Below are 20,041 nucleotides of genomic sequence, written 5' to 3'. Positions count from 1 at the left end.
GGGTGGGGGTGTGATGGGGGTTGGGGAGGAGTGGGGGTTGGGGTGGGGGTGAGATGGGGTTGGGGGGAGGAGTGGGGGTGGGGTGGGGGTTGCGATGGGGGTTGGGGGGAGGAGTGGGGGTTGGGGTGGGGGTGTGATGGGGGTTGGGTGGGGTGTGATGGGGGTTGGGGTGGGGGTGTGATGGGGGTTGGGGGGAGGAGTGGGGGTTGGGGTGGGGGTGTGATGGGGGTGGGGGGAGAGGAGGGGGGGTTGGGGTGGGGGTGTGATGGGGGGGGGGGGAGAGGAGTGGGGTTGGGGTGGGGGTTGTGATGGGGGTTGGGGAGAGGAGTGGGGGTTGGGGTGGGGGTGTGATGGGGTTGGGGGGAGGAGTGGGGGTTGGGGTGGGGTGTGATGGGGTTGGGGGAGGAGTGGGGGTTGGGGTGGGGGTGTGATGGGGTTGGGGGAGGAGTGGGGGTTGGGGTGGGGGTGTGATGGGGGTTGGGGGAGGAGTGGGGGTTGGGGTGGGGGTGTGATGGGGGTTGGGGGCGGAGTGGGGGTTGGGTGGGGGTGTGTGATGGGGGTTGGGGAGAGGAGTGGGGGTTGGGGTGGGGGTGTGATGGGGGTTGGGAGGAGTGGGGTTGGGGTGGGGGTGAGATGGGGTTGGGGGGAGGAGTGGGGGTTGGGGTGGGGGTGTGATGGGGGTTGGGGGGAGGAGTGGGGGTTGGGGTGGGGGTGTGATGGGGGTTGGGGTGGGGTGTGATGGGGGTTGGGGTGGGGGTGTGATGGGGGTGGGGGGAGGAGTGGGGGTTGGGGTGGGGGTGTGATGGGGTTGGGGGGAGGAGTGGGGGATGGGGTTGGGGGGAGGAGTGGGGGTTGGGGTGGGGGTGTGATGGGGTTGGGGGGAGGAGTGGGGGTTGGGGTGGGGGTTGTGATGGGGGTTGGGGGGAGGACGTGGGGGTTGGGGTGGGGTGTGTGATGGGGGTTGGGGAGAGGAGTGGGGGTTGGGGTGGGGGTGTGATGGGGGTTGGGGGGAGGAGTGGGGGTTGGGGTGGGGGTGTGATGGGGTTGGGGGAGGAGTGGGGGGTGGGGTGGGGGTGTGATGGGGTTGGGGGAGGAGTGGGGGTTGGGGTGGGGTGTGTGATGGGGTTGGGGGAGGAGTGGGGGTTGGGTGGGGGTGTGATGGGGGTGGGGGGAGGAGTGGGGGTTGGGGTGGGGGTGTGATGGGGGTTGGGGAGAGGAGTGGGGGTTGGGGTGGGGGTGTGATGGGGGTTGGGGAGGAGTGGGGGTTGGGGTGGGGGTGAGATGGGGTTGGGGGGAGGAGTGGGGGTGGGGTGGGGGTGCGATGGGGGTGGGGGGGAGGAGTGGGGGTTGGGGTGGGGGTTGTGATGGGGGTTGGGGGGGGGTGTGATGGGGGTTGGGGTGGGGTGTGATGGGGGTTGGGGGGAGGAGTGGGGGTTGGGGGTGGGGTGTGATGGGGTTGGGGGAGGAGTGGGGGTTGGGGTGGGGGTGTGATGGGGTTGGGGGAGGAGTGGGGGTTGGGGTGGGGGTGTGATGGGGGTTGGGGGGAGGGGTGGGGGTTGGGGTGGGGGTAGTGATGGGGGTTGGGAGGAGGAGTGGGGGTTGGGGTGGGGGTGCGATGGGGGGTTGGGGGAGGAGTGGGGCTTCGGGTGGGGTGTGATGGGGGTTGGGGAGGAGTGGGGGTTGGGGTGGGGGTGTGATGGGAGTTGGGGGGAGGAGTGGGGCTTCGGGTGGGGGTGTGATGGGGGTTGGGGGAGGAGTGGGGCTTCGGGTGGGGGTGTGATGGGGGTTGGGGGAGGAGTGGGGGGTTGGGGGGTGGGGGTATGATGGGGGTTGGGGGGAGGGGTGGGGTTTGGGGTGGGGGTGTGATGGGGTTGGGTGGAGGAGTGGGGGTGGGGTGGGGGTGCGATGGGGTGGTGGGGAGAGTGGGGGAGGGGGTGCGATGGGGTGGTGGGGAGGGTGGGGAGAGTGGGGCTGTACCATTGGGAGAGTCGGGCAGTGGTGGACACTTATCTGATACATTAAAAATCCTTCACCACAACCAGCATGACGCCTCTGTCACCTTTTTCCGCAAAGTTCCAATGGGTCCAAAATATTGTCCATACCGATTAATATCTGGAAGGAACTGGGAGAGGGTGTGAGACGGACAAACAGCGGTGGTTCCCTCTCCGGGATCCTCCATTACCCCATTGCCAACCCCCACCCCCCTTCCCACAGCTAACCTACACACATCCAGCCGGGGAAGGGTCCCCCTCTCACTGTACCTCTGACACCCACACATAATGTCACCTGGACCGGTTGCTGGTCCCCCCCATTGCACTTACCCACCCTCCGGCTAACCCGAGGTGCCTTGCCTGCCCAAAGGCCAAAATCAGCTTATTAATTTTCCCAAAGAAGGATTTGGGTAATAACATCCGGAGGCTCTGGAAAATAAATATGAAATTTGGGAGGACTGTCATTTTCACCATTTGAACCCGCCCTGCCATCTATAGCAGCAGCTCATCCCACCTCTTCACATCTCCCTTCGCCCCTTCTACTAAGCTGGCCAAATCCAACTAATGCAACAAATCCCAGTCGTGATCCACCTACATCCCAAATACCTGGCACTCCAGCTAGCCAGCCGATAAGGCAGCTTCTCCAGACCTCCCTGACCCCGAGGGCTCACCAGAAACACCTCACTTTTCCCCCCGAAAAGGAGCCAAACTTACTTAACACCTCCACAATCCTTTCTGGACTGGAGAGGGGTCTGTTACAGACAACAGCAAATCGTCCACGTACAGGGACACTCGGTGCTCCATACCTCCCCTCTGTAAACCCTCCACTCCTTCAATGATTTCAGTGCAATAGCCATCGGTTTAATTGCCAACATAAAAAGTGGACATCCCTGCCTTGTTCCCATATATAATCAAAAGTGCCCTGAAAATGCGTTGGTATGGACACTCGCAGTGGGGGCCAATAGTCTGATCCAAGAAATAAACCTGGGTCCAAACCCGAACCGTCTTAGTATCCAGAGATACTCCCATTCTACCCGGTCGAATGCTTTCTTCGCATCCATGGAGATTATTACCTCCGGCTCCAAACCTGATGGGGGCGACATTGCCACATTCGATAGTCTCCTCATATTGTCGGCCCTTCACAAACCGTCTGATCCTCAGTTGCTACCCCCAGCAGCAATTCCTCCAAGTGTATGGCCTGCACCTTGGCATTCAATAGCGACATGGCCCGGTAAGACTCTCACTCCTCTGGATCTTTATCCTTTTTCAGGATTAGAGGGATAGAAACATGTGCCAATGTGGTTGGCAACTCTCCTGGGCTAACAAATCATTAAACATTTCCATTAGATGAAGCCCCAGCTCTGTCGCAAATCTTTTCTAAAATTCCGCTGGGAATCTGTCCGCTCCCGGGACCTTCCCAGACTGCACTTCACAACTTTCTCCAGACCAAGCGGAGCCTCGAGCCGAAGCAGAGCCTCCCGATCAAGGGGAACCCTCCCAGCTCCTGCACTTTCTCCTCCTCCACCACCGGGGAAGTCTAACCCATTCAAGAACCGTTTCATGTCCGAATCCTCCTCTGGGACTCTAACATTGCTAACCCCCCATTTACCACTCCAAGTTCAGAAACCACTCCACACCTGCCATCTCAACTGATGCACCAGCAACCTATTGGCCTTGGCCCCATCTTCGTAGAGCGGCCCTCGTACCCAACGTAACTGGCCAACTGCTTTCTCCATTGATACCAATTCAAACTCCACCTGGAGCTTCCTCCTCCTTTGAAGTAGCTGTGTACTGCTGGTCCACCATCAGAATAACCTCCACCAACCTCCGTCTCTCCATTCTTTCAGCCTTCTCTTTCTGTGCCTTAATCAAGATCAACTCCCTCTAATCACTGCCTTTAACGCCTCTCACAACGTGGAAGGTCAGATCTCCTCGCTCTTATTAAGCTCCACATTCCCATAGCCGCTGCTATCCTCTCGCACGCCTCCATGTCCACCAACAATGCCACATCCAACCTCCACTGCACAGACAGTGACCCAAGTCGGGAATCGAACCTGGGACCCTGGCACTGTGAATCCACTGTGCTAACCACTGTGCTACCACGCTGCCCTTCTCAACATGGGGTCAGATCACCCTCATGTGAACATGGTGTAGGAGGGGGTGACCTGATATTCTGTGTCAGCAGGGGGCTCAACATTTGCGTGTGGGGGTGAGGGGGCCTGTATCTGGACGCTGAAATCTGTACAAAATGGCGGCGCCACTCCAGTAGCTGCAGGGAATCCGGCATTCATGGGTGACTTCAACTTCCCAAACATTGAGTGGAAACTCTTTAGATCAAATAGTTTGGATGGGGTAGTGTTTGTGCAGTGTGTCCAGGAAGCTTTTCTAACACAGTACGTAGATTGTCTGACCAGAGGGGAGGCCATATTGGATTTGGTACTTGGTAATGAACCAGGGCAAGTGATAGATTTGTTAGTGGGGGAGCATTTTGGAGGTAGTGACCACAATTCTGTGACTTTCACTTTAGTAATGGAGAGGGATAGGTGCGTGCAACAGGGCAAGGTTTACAATTGGGGGAAGGGTAAATACAATGCTGTCAGACAAGAAATGAAGTGCAGAAGTTGGGAACATAGGCTGTCAGGGAAGGACACAAGTGAAATGTGGAACTTGTTCAAGGAACAGGTACTGCGTGTTTTTGATATGTATGTCCCTGTCAAGCAGGGAAGAGATGGTCGAGTGAGGGAACCATGGTTGACAAGAGAGGTTGAATGTCTTGTTAAGAGGAAGAAGGAGACTTATGTAAGGCTGAAGAAACAAGGTTCAGACAGGGCGCTGGAGGGATACACGATAGCCAGGAGGGAACTGAAGAAAGGGATTAGGAGAGCTAAGAGAGGGCATGAAAAAATCTTTGGCAGGTAGGATCAAGGAAAGCCCCAAGGCCTTTTACACATATGTGAGAAATATGAGAATGACTAGAGCGAGGGTAGGTCCGATCAAGGACAGTAGCGGGAGGTTGTGTATTGAGTCTGAAGAGAAAGGAGAGGTCTTGAACAAGTATTTTTCTTCAGTATTTACAAACGAGAGGGGCCATATTGTTGGAGAGGCCAGTGTGAAACAGACTGGTAAGCTCGAGCAGATACTTGTTAGGAAGGAAGATGTGTTGGGCGTTTTGAAAAAACTTGAGGATAGACAAGTACCCCGGGCCTGACGGGATATATCCAAGGATTCTATGGGAAGCAAGAAATGAAATTGCAGAGCCGTTGGCAATGATCTTTTCATCCTCGCTGTCAACAGGGGCGGTACCAGGGGATTGGAGAGTGGCGAATGTCGTGCCCCTGTTCAAAAAAGGGAATAGGGATAACCCTGGGAATTACAGGCCAGTTAGTCTTACTTCGGTGGTAGGCAAAGTAATGGAAAGGGTACTGAGGGATAGGATTTCTGAGCATCTGGAAAGACACTGCTTGATTAGGGATAGTCAGCACAGATTTGTGAGGGGTAGGTCTTGCCTTACAAGTCTTATTGACTTCTTTGAGGAGGTGACCAAGCATGTGGATGAAGGTAAAGCAGTGGATGTAGTGTACATGGATTTTAGTAAGGCATTTGATAAGGTTCCCCATTGTAGGCTTGTGCAGAAAGTAAGGAGGCATGGATAGTGGGAAATTTGGCCAGTTGGCTCACCGATAGAAGACAGAGAGTGGTGGTGGATGGATGGCAAATATTCAGCCTGGAGCCCAGTTACCAGTGGCGTACCGCAGGGATCAGTTCTGGGTCCTCTGCTGTTTGTGATTTTCATTAACGACTTGGATAAGGGAGTTGAAGGGTGGGTCAGTAAATTTGCAGATGATACGAAGATTGATGGAGTTGTGGATAGTGAGGAGGGCTGTTGTCGGCTTCAAAGAGACATAGATAGGATGCAGAGCTGGGCTGAGAAGTGGCAGATGGAGTTTAACCCTGACAAGTGTGAAGTTGTCCATTTTGGAAGGACAAATATGAATGCGGAATACAGGGTTAACGGTAGGGTTCTTGGCAATGTGGTGGAGCAGAGAGATCTTGGGGTCCATGTTCATAGATCTTTGAAAGTTGCCGCTCAGGTGGATAGAGCTGTGAAGAAGGCCTATGGTGTGCTAGCGTTCATTAGCAGAGGGATTGAATTTAAGAGCCGAGAGGTGATGATGCAGCTGTACAGAACCTTGGTCAGGCCACATTTGGAGTACTGAGTGCAGTTCTGGTCGCCTCATTTTAGGAAGGATGTGGAAGCTTTGGAAAAGGTACAAAGGAGATTTACCAGGATGTTGCCTGGAATGGAGAGTAGGTCTTACGAGGAAAGGTTGAGGGTGCTAGGCCTTTTCTCATTAGAACGGAGGATGAGGGGCGACTTGATAGAGGTTTATAAGATGATCAGGGGAATAGATAGAGTAGACAGTCAGAGACTTTTTACCCGGGTGGAACACACCATTACAAGGGGACATAAATTTAAGATAAATGGTGGAAGATATAGGGGGGATGTCAGAGGTAGGTTCTTTACCCAGAGAGTAGTGGGGGCATGGAATGCACTGCCTGTGGAAGTAGTTGAGTCGGAAACGTTAGGGACCTTCAAGCAGCTATTAGATAGGTACATGGATTAGGGTAGAATAATGGAGTGTAGATTAATTTATTTTTAAGGGCAGCACGGTAGCATTGTAGATAGCACAATTGCTTCACAGCTCCAGGGTCCCAGGTTCGATTTCGGCTTGGGTCACTGTCTGTGTGGAGTCTGCACATCCTCCCCATGTGTGCGTGGGTTTCCTCCGGGTACTCCGGTTTCCTCCCAAAGTCCAAAGATGTGCAGGTTGGGTGGATTGGCCATGATAAATTGCCCTTCGTGTCCAAAATTCTATGATTAACCTAGGACAAAAGTTCGGCACAACATGGTGGGCCGAACGGCCTGTTCTGTGCTGTATTTCTCTATCTATCTATCTATTTGTGGCGCTATGCATATTATTGCGTAGTTAAGCCATGAGAAGGGATGGTTTAGTTATAAGGGCTGCTTTAGCTCAGTGGGCTAAACAGCTGGTTTGTGATACAGAACAAGGCCAGCAGCGTGGGTTCCATTCCCCGACCAGCTTACCTGAACAGGCGCCGGAATGTGGCGACTAGGGGCTTTTCACAGTAACTTCATACTTGTGACAATAAAAAGTGATTATTATTATTAGAATCCCGTGCCGGTGACACCTCCAGCGCCAGTGGGACACCATCCCGATCATCCGCTGGTGAGAGCACTTCGGACCTGGAACAGAGTATCCCGGCCAATAAATAACCTTCTTTATTTTTGAATGCACAGAAACTGGCGGTTGGCATGATTTCAGTAACACTGTCACTCTCCGGGTAATAAAACACACGCCTCTTGCAGACACACCGAACACAGACTATAATTCTGTCCACCACAGAATGCACAGTGTTCTGGTGCATCTATTACAAGACAGGAATAAGCAAGGAGACAGAGAGAAAATTAAAAAATATCATTCGATATTACTGCCAGTGAATCAGTTATTTTTGCTGTTCCAACTACGAAGGAGCTTGCAATTAAATAATATTTTGTTCTGGATAAGCCAGATGCCCAGAATCCCTCATTTACGACGAACAAAATGGAAACATTGCAATTAACTGTCACAGCACTAAATGCAATGTGCTGTATTCTCCATATGAACATCAATACTGATTATACTGATTTAGAAAGCAGTTATATTATGATCTGTAATGTAGAATCTGTTGGATATTCTGTATCCTGTGTCATGAGAATTCTCTGCTTGAATAATTATCTGATGTGAAATTCTTTGATAATTCACTGAATTGATTATTAAATTACTGGGTGGAGTGATTGATGAGGAGGGCTGGTGGGGCAGTGCGCAGTCACCTTGGGCAGGGATTCTCCAAATTGGAGGCAGAGTGCCCGCGCCGTCGTGAACGCCGTCACGTTTCACCACGGCGCAGAACGGGCGCGGGCACTACCGAGGGGGCCAGCTCAGCGCTGGAGTGGTTCACACCGCCCCAGCCTCCCTTCCTAGTGCCAACTGGGCGCCGTGCCAACCCGCGCATGCGCAGGGCACTTCCTCAATGCGCCGGCCCCGACGCAACATGGTGCGGGGGGTTCAGGGGCCGGCCACGTAACAAAATAGGGCCGGGGCTGGAGAGGCTGGCCCGCCGATCGGTGGGCCCTGATCGCGGGCCAGACCCCATCGGAGGCCCCCCCGGTGAAGGAGCCCCTCCCCCCGACAGGCCGCCCCCCTGACCCTGCGCGCAGCGTTCCCACCGGCTGCGTGCAGGTGTGGACGGCGCCGGCGGGACTCTGCCGATTCTGTGCGGCCGCGCGGCCCATCAAGGCTGGAGAATCGGCGGCCCAGCTGCGTACAGCGGCCCACGACCGGCGCCGCGGCAAACGCTCCGGCGCAAATGGCGCGATTCTCCGCACCTCGGAGAATAGCGTGCCGGTGTCGGGGTGGCGTGACGCGGTGATTCTCCGGCCCGGTGAGGGGCTCAGAGTATCCCGCCCCTTGCCTCTGAGCCACAATCTCCAGGTTGAAGTCCCACTTTAGGACCTGATGGCCAAGCCAGGTGGAGGGTCAATCTGTAACTCTGTCCAACATTCACCATTGTCAGGTGGGAAGGGCAGGAGCGATTCCTGGATGCAGTGTGACAGAGAGAAAGTGAGTCTCTACCCTCATGGTCCATAGCCCCAGCCTGCCACCTACATATCCGAGTGTACATTGCCACAACTCAGACCCCTTGGGGGGCTGCCTGGCTCAGTTTGCTGGACAGCCAATTAGATCAAATGAGAGCCGACAGCATTGGGGTTTGACCTCTGTTCAGGCCAGGGTGGACTTTGGACCAGTGGTGGAGGTCATGGTGGGGTGATTCAGATCTGCCTTTAGGCGGAGAATTCCAGGAGTAAAGTAGAAGTTACTGTCTGGGTAATTTTCAATATCCTCCATTTAGTTCTTTTGCCATTAAAATTGTGTGAACTGTCGACTGTCTGCGGTTTCCAAGGCCCCAAACTCTTCTGAGAAACTCTTTCAGGAGAGGGGTTACCTTCCTCATTCCCGCACGGCTCCCTATCTCTGGCCAAAAATAAGGAAAGAGGTGACTCTCTCTCTCTGAGCCCCATCCAATGAGAGTTGCGAATAACGGATGAGAGGAGTCTGGATGACTGCCTCACTCGGTGTTCATCTCCCTCTGGAGAAGCACCATGATCTTTCCTCATTCCGCCCCCGATGGCAGGGCCAGGATTGGGAACTCAACATCTGCAGAATCATTATTATCAAACCTCTGCTTCTGTAGCTTTCTCTATTTAAAGTCCTCTTTACAACCTGCTGTATAAGATTTTAAATGTTTTACTACACTAAAGACGCTATACAAATGCAAAATATTGTTGAATTATCATTGTTTCATTTTACATGAACTTTCTTTTAAAACGTTGATTATTCCAATTTAGTATTTGTCATCACTGCACAATCATAACTGGATTCTCTAACCTCATGCATTTCAGTAAAACACACACAAATATAATCTTCATTGTGAGAGGCAGCCAGGCTGGATTAGAAATACAGTCAGTGATCTGAATCCTCGGCATTTCCCTGTGTGGCGGGGTGTGGAGTGTAGTGGGATCTTGTCACAAATTCAGGGGCAGGATTATCTGTTTGGGAGGCTCCCGCCGGAGATCAATTGCCGCTGATTTACGTTGGGAGCGGCCCCCAGGAGCGATTCCCTATCGCCTGCTGTACAGATTGCGAAGATTTCCCTGGCCAATCCCACTCTCGGGCCACCATTTTGAGCGAGTTGCTGGATAGCGAGATTCAGCGCCTGGGTCCGCCCCCCCCCCTTAATCATAATTCCGGCCCTCCACCACGGGATTCATTGGTTCACCCCCCCCCCCTCCCCAACCACACAGTACGACGGTGACCTGACACCTCCACCAACCCCACCAGAGACACCAATAACAAAGACTTCCACCAGAGACCCCCATAACAGAGCCCCTCACATCAGAGACCCCCATAACCGAGCCCCTCACATCAGAGACCCCCATAACCGAGCCCCTCACATCAGAGACCCCCATAACAGAGCCCCTCACATCAGAGACCCCCAAAACACAGCCCCTCACATCAGAGACCCCCATAACCGAGCCCCTCACAAGAGACCCCCATAACCGAGCCCCTCACAAGAGACCCCCAAAACACAGCCCCTCACATCAGAGACCCCCAAAACACAGCCCCTCACATCAGAGACCCCAAAAACACAGCCCCTCACCAGAGACCCCCATAACCGAGCCCCCACATCAGAGACCCCCCAAAACAGAGCCCCCACATCAGAGACCCCCAAAACAGAGCCCCTCACAAGAGACCCCCATAACAGAGCCCCTCACATCAGAGACCCCAAAACAGAGCCCCTCACAAGAGACCCCCATAACAGAGCCCCTCACCAGAGACTCCCAGAACCGAGCTTCCTGCCTGGAAGCCAGAGGGAGACAGTGGGAAAATAATCCCTGCTTAAAAACTCACCTGTGCCTTACACCTGCTGCCTCAGGAAGAGAAAGCAGCAGCTATAAATTCATAGAAAATGGAAATCACATCTCTGGGGTTCAAACCCCCTCAGATCTTTGATCTGCAAGGTTTTCATTCACATCAATGGGAAATTACTGATACTAGGCTGTGATTGACAGAGAATAAAGGGGATTGAGAGCACTTTACTGCTTTTGATGTGTTCAAGAGCTGTCAATCATAGCTGGATGTTTATAAACATTGCCATTAGTTTCACAGCAGGCTACTCAAGATCCATTCAAGCGTGAAGGGAAATGAAATTAAACGATTCAGGTAGTTCTGGTGGGGGTCTCTGGTGTGGAGCTGTGTTATGGGGGTGTCTGGTGGGGGTGTCCAGTGGCGGTGGGGTGGACAGGATTTGCATTGTGGGGGGAGGGGGCTTGAAGACCTACCCCCTTGAGCCACCATGAGATCCACGCTGGGAAATACCTGGACCAATCCACTCCCACGTAAATCCCAACCCATATCGCCGGATGTACGCAGGATCTGGTGCCCAGTCTGCTAATAGGATGCAAATGGGTCAATGTAACCGATTTATATCGTCCCGCTGGCACGAGGCAATCCCAATTTCCCCCCATCGCTGGATTCTCTGCCCCGTCGGGAACTCGGCTACCAGTGGCTGGTGGGGAATCGAGCCCCAGCTTTCGGAATGATTGAAAATTATCAGTTGGTTCTCATTGTAACATTAAATTAGATTACATTACTACAGTAGATGTAACATTAACTGTCTGTGTGGAGTCTGCACGTTCTCCCCGTGTCTGCCTGGGTTTCCTCCGGGTGCTCCGGTTTCCTCCCACAGTCCAAAGACGTGCAGGTTAGGTGGATTGGACATGATAAATTGCCCTTAGTGACCAAAAAGGTTAGATGGGGTTATTGGGTTACGGGGATAGGGTGGAAGTGAGGGCTTAAGTGGGTCGGTGCAGACTCGATGGGCCAAATGGCCTCCTTCTGCACTGTATGTTGTATGTTCTATGTTATTAACTTGATTACCAGCTGTAAACAAACTCAGCTGACAGTGTGGGATAGGAGAGAGAGAGGGGGAAATTTCTGAATGTCGGAACAACATAACAGGATCCATTGTTCTTTCTCCTTGTGCTTTTTTTCTCTCCTTCCGTGACCTTGAGAATATGCTTCGTGGAGCTTGTCAGCTGGAGTCCAACGTGTGTGAGTTCAATACTGGAACGGAGTTCAACACAGTCTATTAGCAAAGGAAAATTAACATACAGTAACATACAATAACACACAGTAACATACAGTAACATACAATAACACACAGTAACATACAATAACATACAGTAACATACAGTAACACACAATAACATACAATAACATACAGTAACATACAGTAACACACAGTAACATACAATAACATACAGTAACATACAGTAACATACAATAACACACAGTAACATACAGTAACATACAATAACACACAGTAACATACAATAACATACAGTAACATACAGTAACATACAATAACACACAGTAACATACAATAACATACAGTAACATACAGTAACACACAATAACATACAATAACATACAGTAACATACAGTAACACACAATAACATACAATAACATACAGTAACATACAGTAACACACAATAACATACAATAACATAGTAACATACAGTAATACACATATAACACACATATAATATGCTATAACATACAATATTCCACACACATGAAACAATCAACTCCAATATGTTTGCTGTGCAAATGATCAGAAATATCCACATCGAAACGCAGCAAACGTTTGGCCAATCTGCTGCTTTGTATAAATTTCCATCTATTTCCTGATCCTTTGTTTTCTGTTTTAGAAGCATTGTGTCAATATCAATATTTATATATTGTTAATGTCTATTTCATTGAAATGAATTTATTCTGTCGTGATTTAACTGGATTTTCGTTATGAAATGCTAGCTTATGAAGATTTAAAAACCTTGATGAAAATAATTTTTCTGATGAGATGAGAATAGCCGTGCAGATCTACAAAGCTCCCTTTTGAAGAGACTGCCATGAACTTACTTCCAGGTCACGCTCTGATGGATGCTGGCGAAGCGATGAAACAGCTTGCGGAGGTGAAAGATGCCCTCGATATGGAAGTAAAACAAAACTTCATTGATCCTCTCCAGAACCTTCATGATAAAGACCTGAAAGAAATACAGGTATTGGTGGAACTGAAAGCTGTTTGTGCTGAATCTGGGCACACATCCCCCTGCTTTCCCCATTCTCCCTGCCCCTCCATCATCTCCCACCCTTCCTATCCTCTCATTGCCCCTCCTCTCCTTCTTGCCTCATTCCTCCGTGCCTCTTTATCCCCTCCCCTCCCCGCCCCTCCCCATATCTCCCCTCCCCACCTCATATCTCCCCTCCCCTCCTCACCCCTCCCCTCCCCTCCGTGTATATCCCCACCCATTTGGTCACGCCCCTTTTGGGTGGGATTCTGATTTTGACGCCTTGCAGGACTTGGGTATATCGCACAAGGCGTAAAGGCTGCTGGGAAACCCCTGGGAACCCCGCAGGGGGTCGGGAAACCCCTGGGAACCCCGCGGGGGGTCGGGAAACCCCTGGGAACCCCGCGAGGGGCTGGGAAACCCCTGGGAACCCCGTGGGGGGTCGGGAAACCCCTGGGAACCCCGCGGGGGGCCGGAAACCCCTGGGAAACCCGGGGGGGCCTCCCTGGGATCTGCCAGCTATGTTACGCTCTCACTCAAGAGCAACGCGGCCGGTAGATCGCACACTGAGCGCGGTTAAATAACATGGAGAACTCGCTAACAGAGCCAGTGGGAAACTCGCAGGAAAACCCGTCACAAATGACACTCAGAACCTCTCCATAGATTGTGCCCATTATTCCCGGCCTTCAAAAGTTACCCAAAGTTTGGCCGGATACAGCACCCCAAACTGAACCTTGTGCAGAAAAAGCGCTGCCTTAGCCCCTTGGCCAGGTCGACACCAATATCCTGGCAGAATCCAATTACCTTCCCAGCTTCAGTCCCAACTCGCCTTGGCCCACCTCAAGATCTTTTCTTTGCCCTGAAACTTCTGCAGAGCACGATCACCTCCCGTGGAGGCTCTGCTGCCCTCGGCTTCTGCCACAGGACCTGTTGGCACGATCCACCTCCAGGGCCTTGTCAAAAACCCTCTCCTCCACCAACTTCGCAAACATCTTCGCGATGTAAATGGCAGCACGCCTTTCCTCCACTTCCTCCGGCAGGCCCACAATATGAAGATTTTGCCGCAACCGATTCTCTTGGTCACCCACCCCCTGCGATGAACCTTGTCTAGATAGAAGTCTCGGTTACAGCATTCCTCCCTAACTCAGAACTGTCGTTCATTCATTTCTTGCCAGCACCATCTGAAGAAATTGGAGGGGCGGCGATTAGACTTTGACTACAAGAAGAAGAGACAAGGGAAGATTCCAGAAGAGGAGATTCGACAGGCGTTGGAGAAGTTTGATGAATCAAAGGAAATAGCAGAATCGAGCATGTTTAACCTGCTGGAGAGTGATGTAAGGACTCTAATTCTGAGGGGCTGAGTTTGAGCGGCTATTTACTGGAAATGAGTAAAATCTCTAAAATGACTGGGTGCACTTTCTGGAAATTGGATAGTTAATGAGCTGCAATGATTTTTTTCCCCAAAGGTGTTTAGTATTTGATCTTTCTGCCCCATTCATTTTGCGTCTGCTGTCCCTCCATGTACCACCGCTCCCCGAGGAGAGGTGGCAGATGTACCATCCCTCCATGTACCACCGCTCCCCGAGGAGAGGTGGCAGATGTACCATCCCTTCGTGTACCACCGCTCCCCAAGGAGAGGTGGCAGATGTACCATCCCTCCGTGTACCACCGCTCCCCGAGGAGAGGTGGCAGATGTACCATCCCTCCATGAGTGCAGGTGCCAAGGGTCCTCTTCATCTGCCAAAAGGGACATGTTTACTGTGTGTTGTGATTCTGCAATCTGGCTGAAGTGTGACTGAATTTATCAGGTTGAAACTCAATATTTGACAATGTTGAAGTGAATGCACAAACCCGCAGGATTGCAAAGATGTTACCTTGGCAAGTTACATTCCAACGCTTAAAAGAATTCCCATTTCCCGGCTCTTGATTTGACAATACAGATACATTAACGTCATTCAAAAGGCATCTCGACAAATACATGAATAGGATGGGTAGATAGGGATATGGCACAAGGAAGTCTACAAAATTATGAGAGGTATGGACAGGGTAGATAGCAACAAGCTTTTTCCAAGAGTGGGGGTGTCAATTACAAGGGGTCACGATTTCAAGGTGAGAGGGGGAAAGTTTAAGGGAGATGTGCGTGGAAAGTTTTTTACGCAGAGGGTGGTAGGTGCCTGGAATGCTTTGCCAGCGGAGGTGGTAGAGGCAGGCACGATAGCATCATTTAAGATGCATCTAGACAGATATATGAATGGGCGGGGAACAGAGAGAAGTAGATCCTTGGAAAATAGGCGACAGGTTTAGATAAAGGATATGGATCGGCGCAGGCTGGGAGGGCCGAAGGGCCTGTTCCTGTGCTGTAATTTTCTTTGTTCTTTGTTCTTTGTTCTTTGTTCTTTGAAGTGCTGAGGGTTTTGACCAAGGGTGGCATCATGACTGGTACAGGCTTGGAGGGCCGAAGGGCCTGTTCCTCTGCTGTATTGTTCTTTGTAATATCCGTTTCACCCTACTCTGCGTAGTGAAACTGGTTGAGATCATGGATGTGATGTTTTTTTTTTCAGCACCTGTTCACACTCTGGTCGTACAGAACACTTAACTTACACCATCAAACATTTTAAAAACCCATTGCATTAACTACCTTTCCTGCAAACCCCAGTAATGTTTTCAGCACCAATTAAGTAGGTTCCTGCTCCACATCGAACCAGCAGATGTAACAAACAATCCTTGACCAGAAAAAGATCTGAAGAGAGGTCATATTGGCATTGAAACGTTAACTCTGTCTCTCAGGGCAGCATGGTGGCGTAGTGGTTAGCACTGCAGCCTCACGGCGCTGAGGTCCCAGGTTCGATCCTGGCTCTGGGTCACTGTCCGTGTGGAGTTTGCACATTCTCCCCGTGTTTGCGTGGGTTTCGCCCCCACAACCCAAAGATGCGCAGGGTAGGTGAATTGTACATGGGTTTGCAATATTTGCAGCAATGCAATAGTCATCTTTCAATTGGTAAATATTCTTAAATGTTCGGATGAAGCATCTTAAACTTGGCAGCAAATGGAACTGGAGGATTTGTGCCATCTGGTGGTTGAAATGTCACTAACCACGTTCAGGATTGAGACCAGGGACTGCTGCAGAGAGTTACTATTCAGGGTCATTTTAGTCTTACTCATCCCCAGTGCAGTTGATGCAATCAGATAGTTTTGCATCCAGCTTATTTTTAATTTGCACTCACTGAGCAATGGAAGGCAAGATTGGAAGGGGTGTGAAATGTGCAGCTGCTACCGACTTCAATCCCATCGGCTTACCTCGAGGCTGGTTAGGCTACATTCCCATTCCCTTCTTCCCCAATGCTGTGCATGAGGCTGAATGCATGCACTACTCAGAATGCAGTCCACAAACATGGCTGAATGCTTTCGGAGAGACAAAACGATTTGCTTTCTTCTGTTTGACACTTTCAGATTGAGCAAGTGAGCCAGTTAACTGCACTGGTCCAAGCCCAGCTCGAGTATCATCAGCAAGCTGCACAGATCTACCAGGAGCTCTCTGTCCAGTTGGAGCAGAGGTGAGTCTGAATTGAATCCCTCATTAGTTTTTTCATTAAACAGCCGTAACAGTTTCATTTTAATCGGAGTCACAGTTGACTGAGGTACACTGGGACAGGCAGGTTGCAGCCTGGAGCTATGGGCAATGATGGTAGAGACATCAACATTCTTTCTGTCACATGACAGACCAGAGATCTCTCCCACTGTCTGCCATCGGTGTGTTGGAAGGATTTACAGGGTGATGTTTGGCCGTGTTATGCACACACCTCCTTGGCCAGCAAATCCTGGAGTGGGTTATGAACTCGGAGATTCTGGCTCGGGGTCAGGGTTGCTACCAACTGTTCCACAAGACCCGGTTAATACAGTTAAAGGAGGCAGTGATATACATTGAGCAGGACTGGGGCAGTGAGTACGGCAGAATCTCAAATTAACAACAACAGTGGCAACATCCACACAGGTTATTGATAACCAAAGGGTAAATTTTTAACGTTTTTGATGAATGCTCACTAGTTTATGATCTCATTGCCAGGGGATATGCAAAATCTGCAACATACATCCTAAACTTTTCGATGTCCTCACATGCCTCGTTTTCCATCGTTAAAGACTTGCCATTGGGAGAGTTAAAACCCCAATCAAATTTCACTTTTTAAAAAGCAAACAGTCCATTTTTGAGAAGCGTCTGGTCGTTTGAAACATTTGATAACGTTCATTTTATTTCATACTGCCTTCTTGTTTCCTCATTGATTTCCTTCAGTCAGGAAGCAACATGATGTGGGTCACATCGCCATCTCTGTATCCAGCTGGGATATCAGTCCAGGAGTCTGTAACTAATATTGTTTAAATTGAACTCCAGTATTTCCTGGTAATTTGCGTTGTGATAGGCACCTAGCCCAGCTGCAGTGCGCGACTGAATCTGTCCATTCACTTTCACTCCCTTGACCTACAACTGACGGGATCTTGCTTTTGCAGAATGAAAGAGGCGACGACTTGTCCTCGAAGGGAATACAAACCAAAACCTCGTTTGACTTACGAGTTTGCAGATGATACTCAACAGAATGGTGGAGTGACTCCCAGCGGACAACGGACACCAGGTAAAATGTTGCACCTTTGACACTGGTGCATCTTTATGAACAACTATTAATCATCTTTTTTAGAGGATATGTGAGAGGGAATTTTTTTACACAGAGCACAGTGGGTGCCTGGAACTCACTGCCGGAGGATGTGGTGGAAGCAGGTACAATAGTAATGTTGAAGAGACACCTTGACAAATACATGAATAGGATGGGAATAGAAGGGTAAGGACTTTGGAAGTGCAGAAGGTGGCAGCAGTGTTAACCCGGGACCCTGGCACTGTGAGGCAGCAGTGCTAACCCGGGTCCCTGGCACTGTGAGGCAGCAGTATTAACCCGGGTCCCTGGCACTGTGAGGCAGCAGTGCTAACCCGGGTCCCTGGCACTGTGAGACAGCAGTGTTAACCCGGGTCACTGGCACTGTGAGACAGCAGTGTTAACCCGGGTCACTGGCACTGTGAGACAGCAGTGTTAACCCGGGTCCCTGGCACTGTGAGGCAGCAGTGTTAACCCGGGTCCCTGGCACTGTGAGACAGCAGTGTTAACCCGGGTCCCTGGCACTGTGGGGCAGCAGTGTTAGCCCGGGTCCCTGGCACTGTGAGGCAGCAGTGCTAACCCGGGTCTCTGGCACTGTGAGACAGCAGTGTTAACCCGGGTCCCTGGCCCTGTGAGACAGCAGTGTTAATCCGGGTCCCTGGCACTGTGAGACATCAGTGTTAACCCGGGTCCCTGGCACTGTGAGACAGCAGTGTTAACCCGGGTCCCTGGCACTGTGAGACAGCAGTGTTAACCCGGGTCCCTGGCACTGTGAGACAGCAGTGTTAACCTGGGTCCCTGGCACTGTGAGACAGCAGTGTTAACCCGGGTCCCTGGCACTGTGAGACAGCAGTGCTAACCCGGGTCCCTGGCACTGTGAGACAGCAGTGTTAACCTGGGTCCCTGGCACTGTGAGACAGCAGTGTTAACCCGGGTCCCTGGCACTGTGAAGCAGCAGTGTTAACCCGGGTCCGTGGCACAGTGAGGCAGCAGTGTTAACCCGGGTCCCTGGCACTGTGATCCAGCAGTGTTAACCCGGGTCCCTGGCACTGTGAGACAGCAGTGTTAACCCGGCTCCCTGGCACTGTGAGACAGCAGTGTTAACCCGGGTCCCTGGCACTGTGAAACAGCAGTGTTAACCCCGGTCCCTGGCACTGTGAGACAGCAGTGTTAACCCGGGTCCCTGGCACTGTGAGACAGCTTTGTTAACCCGGGTCCCTGGCACTGTGAGACAGCAGTGTTAACCCGGGTCCCTGGCACTGTGAGGCAGCAGTGCTAACCCGGGTCCCTGGCACTGTGAGACAGCAGTGTTAACCCAGGTCCCTGGCACTGTGAGACAGCAGTGTTAACCCGGGTCCCTGGCACTGTGAGACAGCAATGTAAACCCGTGTCCCTGGCACTGTGAGACAGCAGTGTTAACCTGGGTCCCTGGCTCTGTGAGACAGCAGTGTTAACCCGGGTCCCTGGCACTGTGAGACAGCAGTGTTAACCCGGGTCCCTGGCACTGTGAGGCAGCAGTGTTAACCCGGTCCCTGGCACTGTGAGGCAGCAGTGTTAACCAATGCGCCACCATTCATGATTAAAAGCTTTAATCACCCGGTGAATAATAAAGTTGATATAAAAGTTTGAGCTTCTTATAATTATTTCTAAAATGCAGGCACACCACTGGACCAGCCATGTTGCAAGGCTTCGTATGATTTTGACCCCGAGAATGAAGGGGAGCTGGGGTTCAAGGAGGGTGACGTCATCACACTGACCAATCAGATCGATGACAACTGGTATGAAGGAATGCTGCATGGACAGTCGGGATTCTTCCCCATCAACTATGTTCAAGTTTTAGTCCCATTACCCCACTAGAGTGACTCTTATAACCCGACCTGACATTATATTTGTGCCACAGATGAAGGTGGTTCAGTTTGTGAGATTGTCTGATGCAGTCACACTGTTTATCGACAAACTCCATCATTGTAAAGTCTTCAGTTTACATGTATTATAGTCCTTAAGTGTTACACTCCGTTGCATCTGTAGTAAATGTCGGCAGCAATGTTGCTGACTCCATCCTCAGTGCAAAGTAGATGATGTTGTCCTGCTCGGTAACACACAGCTGTGGTATAATCTGTGAAAGTGTTTTCCTGTTTTACAGTCTGTTGTGTCTGAGTGTATATTGCTGCACCTAGCTTACCTTATTTTTGTAACAGTCATAAAGCTGTACAGCTTGGTTCTTGAGAATATATTTATCTAAAATTAAAAAGAGAGAGTATATGTGTTATATGACTTGTTTTTCTCCTATCTGTGCAGGATCCAAGAATGCAAAGTGTAAAAAATTGGATTGTTCAATGTGGTGAATTCCAGTACATTAAAAATATTCAGTAAAGCTATCTGTTTGTGTGGACTATTTTTCCAAAGGACAATTGGCTCATATTTCATCATTGATATTCCAACTGTCCAGCTAATATTTGCGATCTCCAGCTGAGCGGATTAACCATTAAAACTCTGCAGGTTGTTGCTGTACAATTCCAGCCCCTTGTAACACCCGCCACACACACACTCCAGGTGTTTCCTTTAAGGAGAACGTACCTCAATTCAACAAAGAGAAAGTGTCTCAAAAAGTTAGACAGGTTTTTGTTGTGTTAATCACCCTGGGGTAACACGGACTGCA

At 50.9% G+C, this 20,041-nt stretch overlaps 1 protein-coding gene across 1 annotated transcript in view; it reads left to right on the top strand.

The window, feature by feature from the left end:
* Positions 1 to 19,760, top strand: part of LOC119970047 (endophilin-A1-like) — a 182,860-nt gene extending 163,100 nt beyond the window's left edge. Inside the window, exons 5-9 of the mRNA XM_038803993.1 lie at positions 12,600 to 12,733; positions 13,918 to 14,076; positions 16,193 to 16,296; positions 17,246 to 17,367; positions 19,040 to 19,760. Coding sequence (XP_038659921.1) covers positions 12,600 to 12,733; positions 13,918 to 14,076; positions 16,193 to 16,296; positions 17,246 to 17,367; positions 19,040 to 19,239 — 719 coding nt within the window. The 3' untranslated portion in view covers positions 19,240 to 19,760. The remainder of the gene's footprint in view (positions 1 to 12,599; positions 12,734 to 13,917; positions 14,077 to 16,192; positions 16,297 to 17,245; positions 17,368 to 19,039) is intronic.
* Positions 19,761 to 20,041: the final 281 nt, after the last annotated feature.

Source organism: Scyliorhinus canicula, chromosome 8 (genome assembly GCF_902713615.1).
Source record: "Scyliorhinus canicula chromosome 8, sScyCan1.1, whole genome shotgun sequence".
Taxonomy (NCBI): domain Eukaryota; kingdom Metazoa; phylum Chordata; class Chondrichthyes; order Carcharhiniformes; family Scyliorhinidae; genus Scyliorhinus; species Scyliorhinus canicula.
Note: the sequence above shows the minus strand (reverse complement) of the source record. Positions and strands in the feature narration are given on the sequence as shown.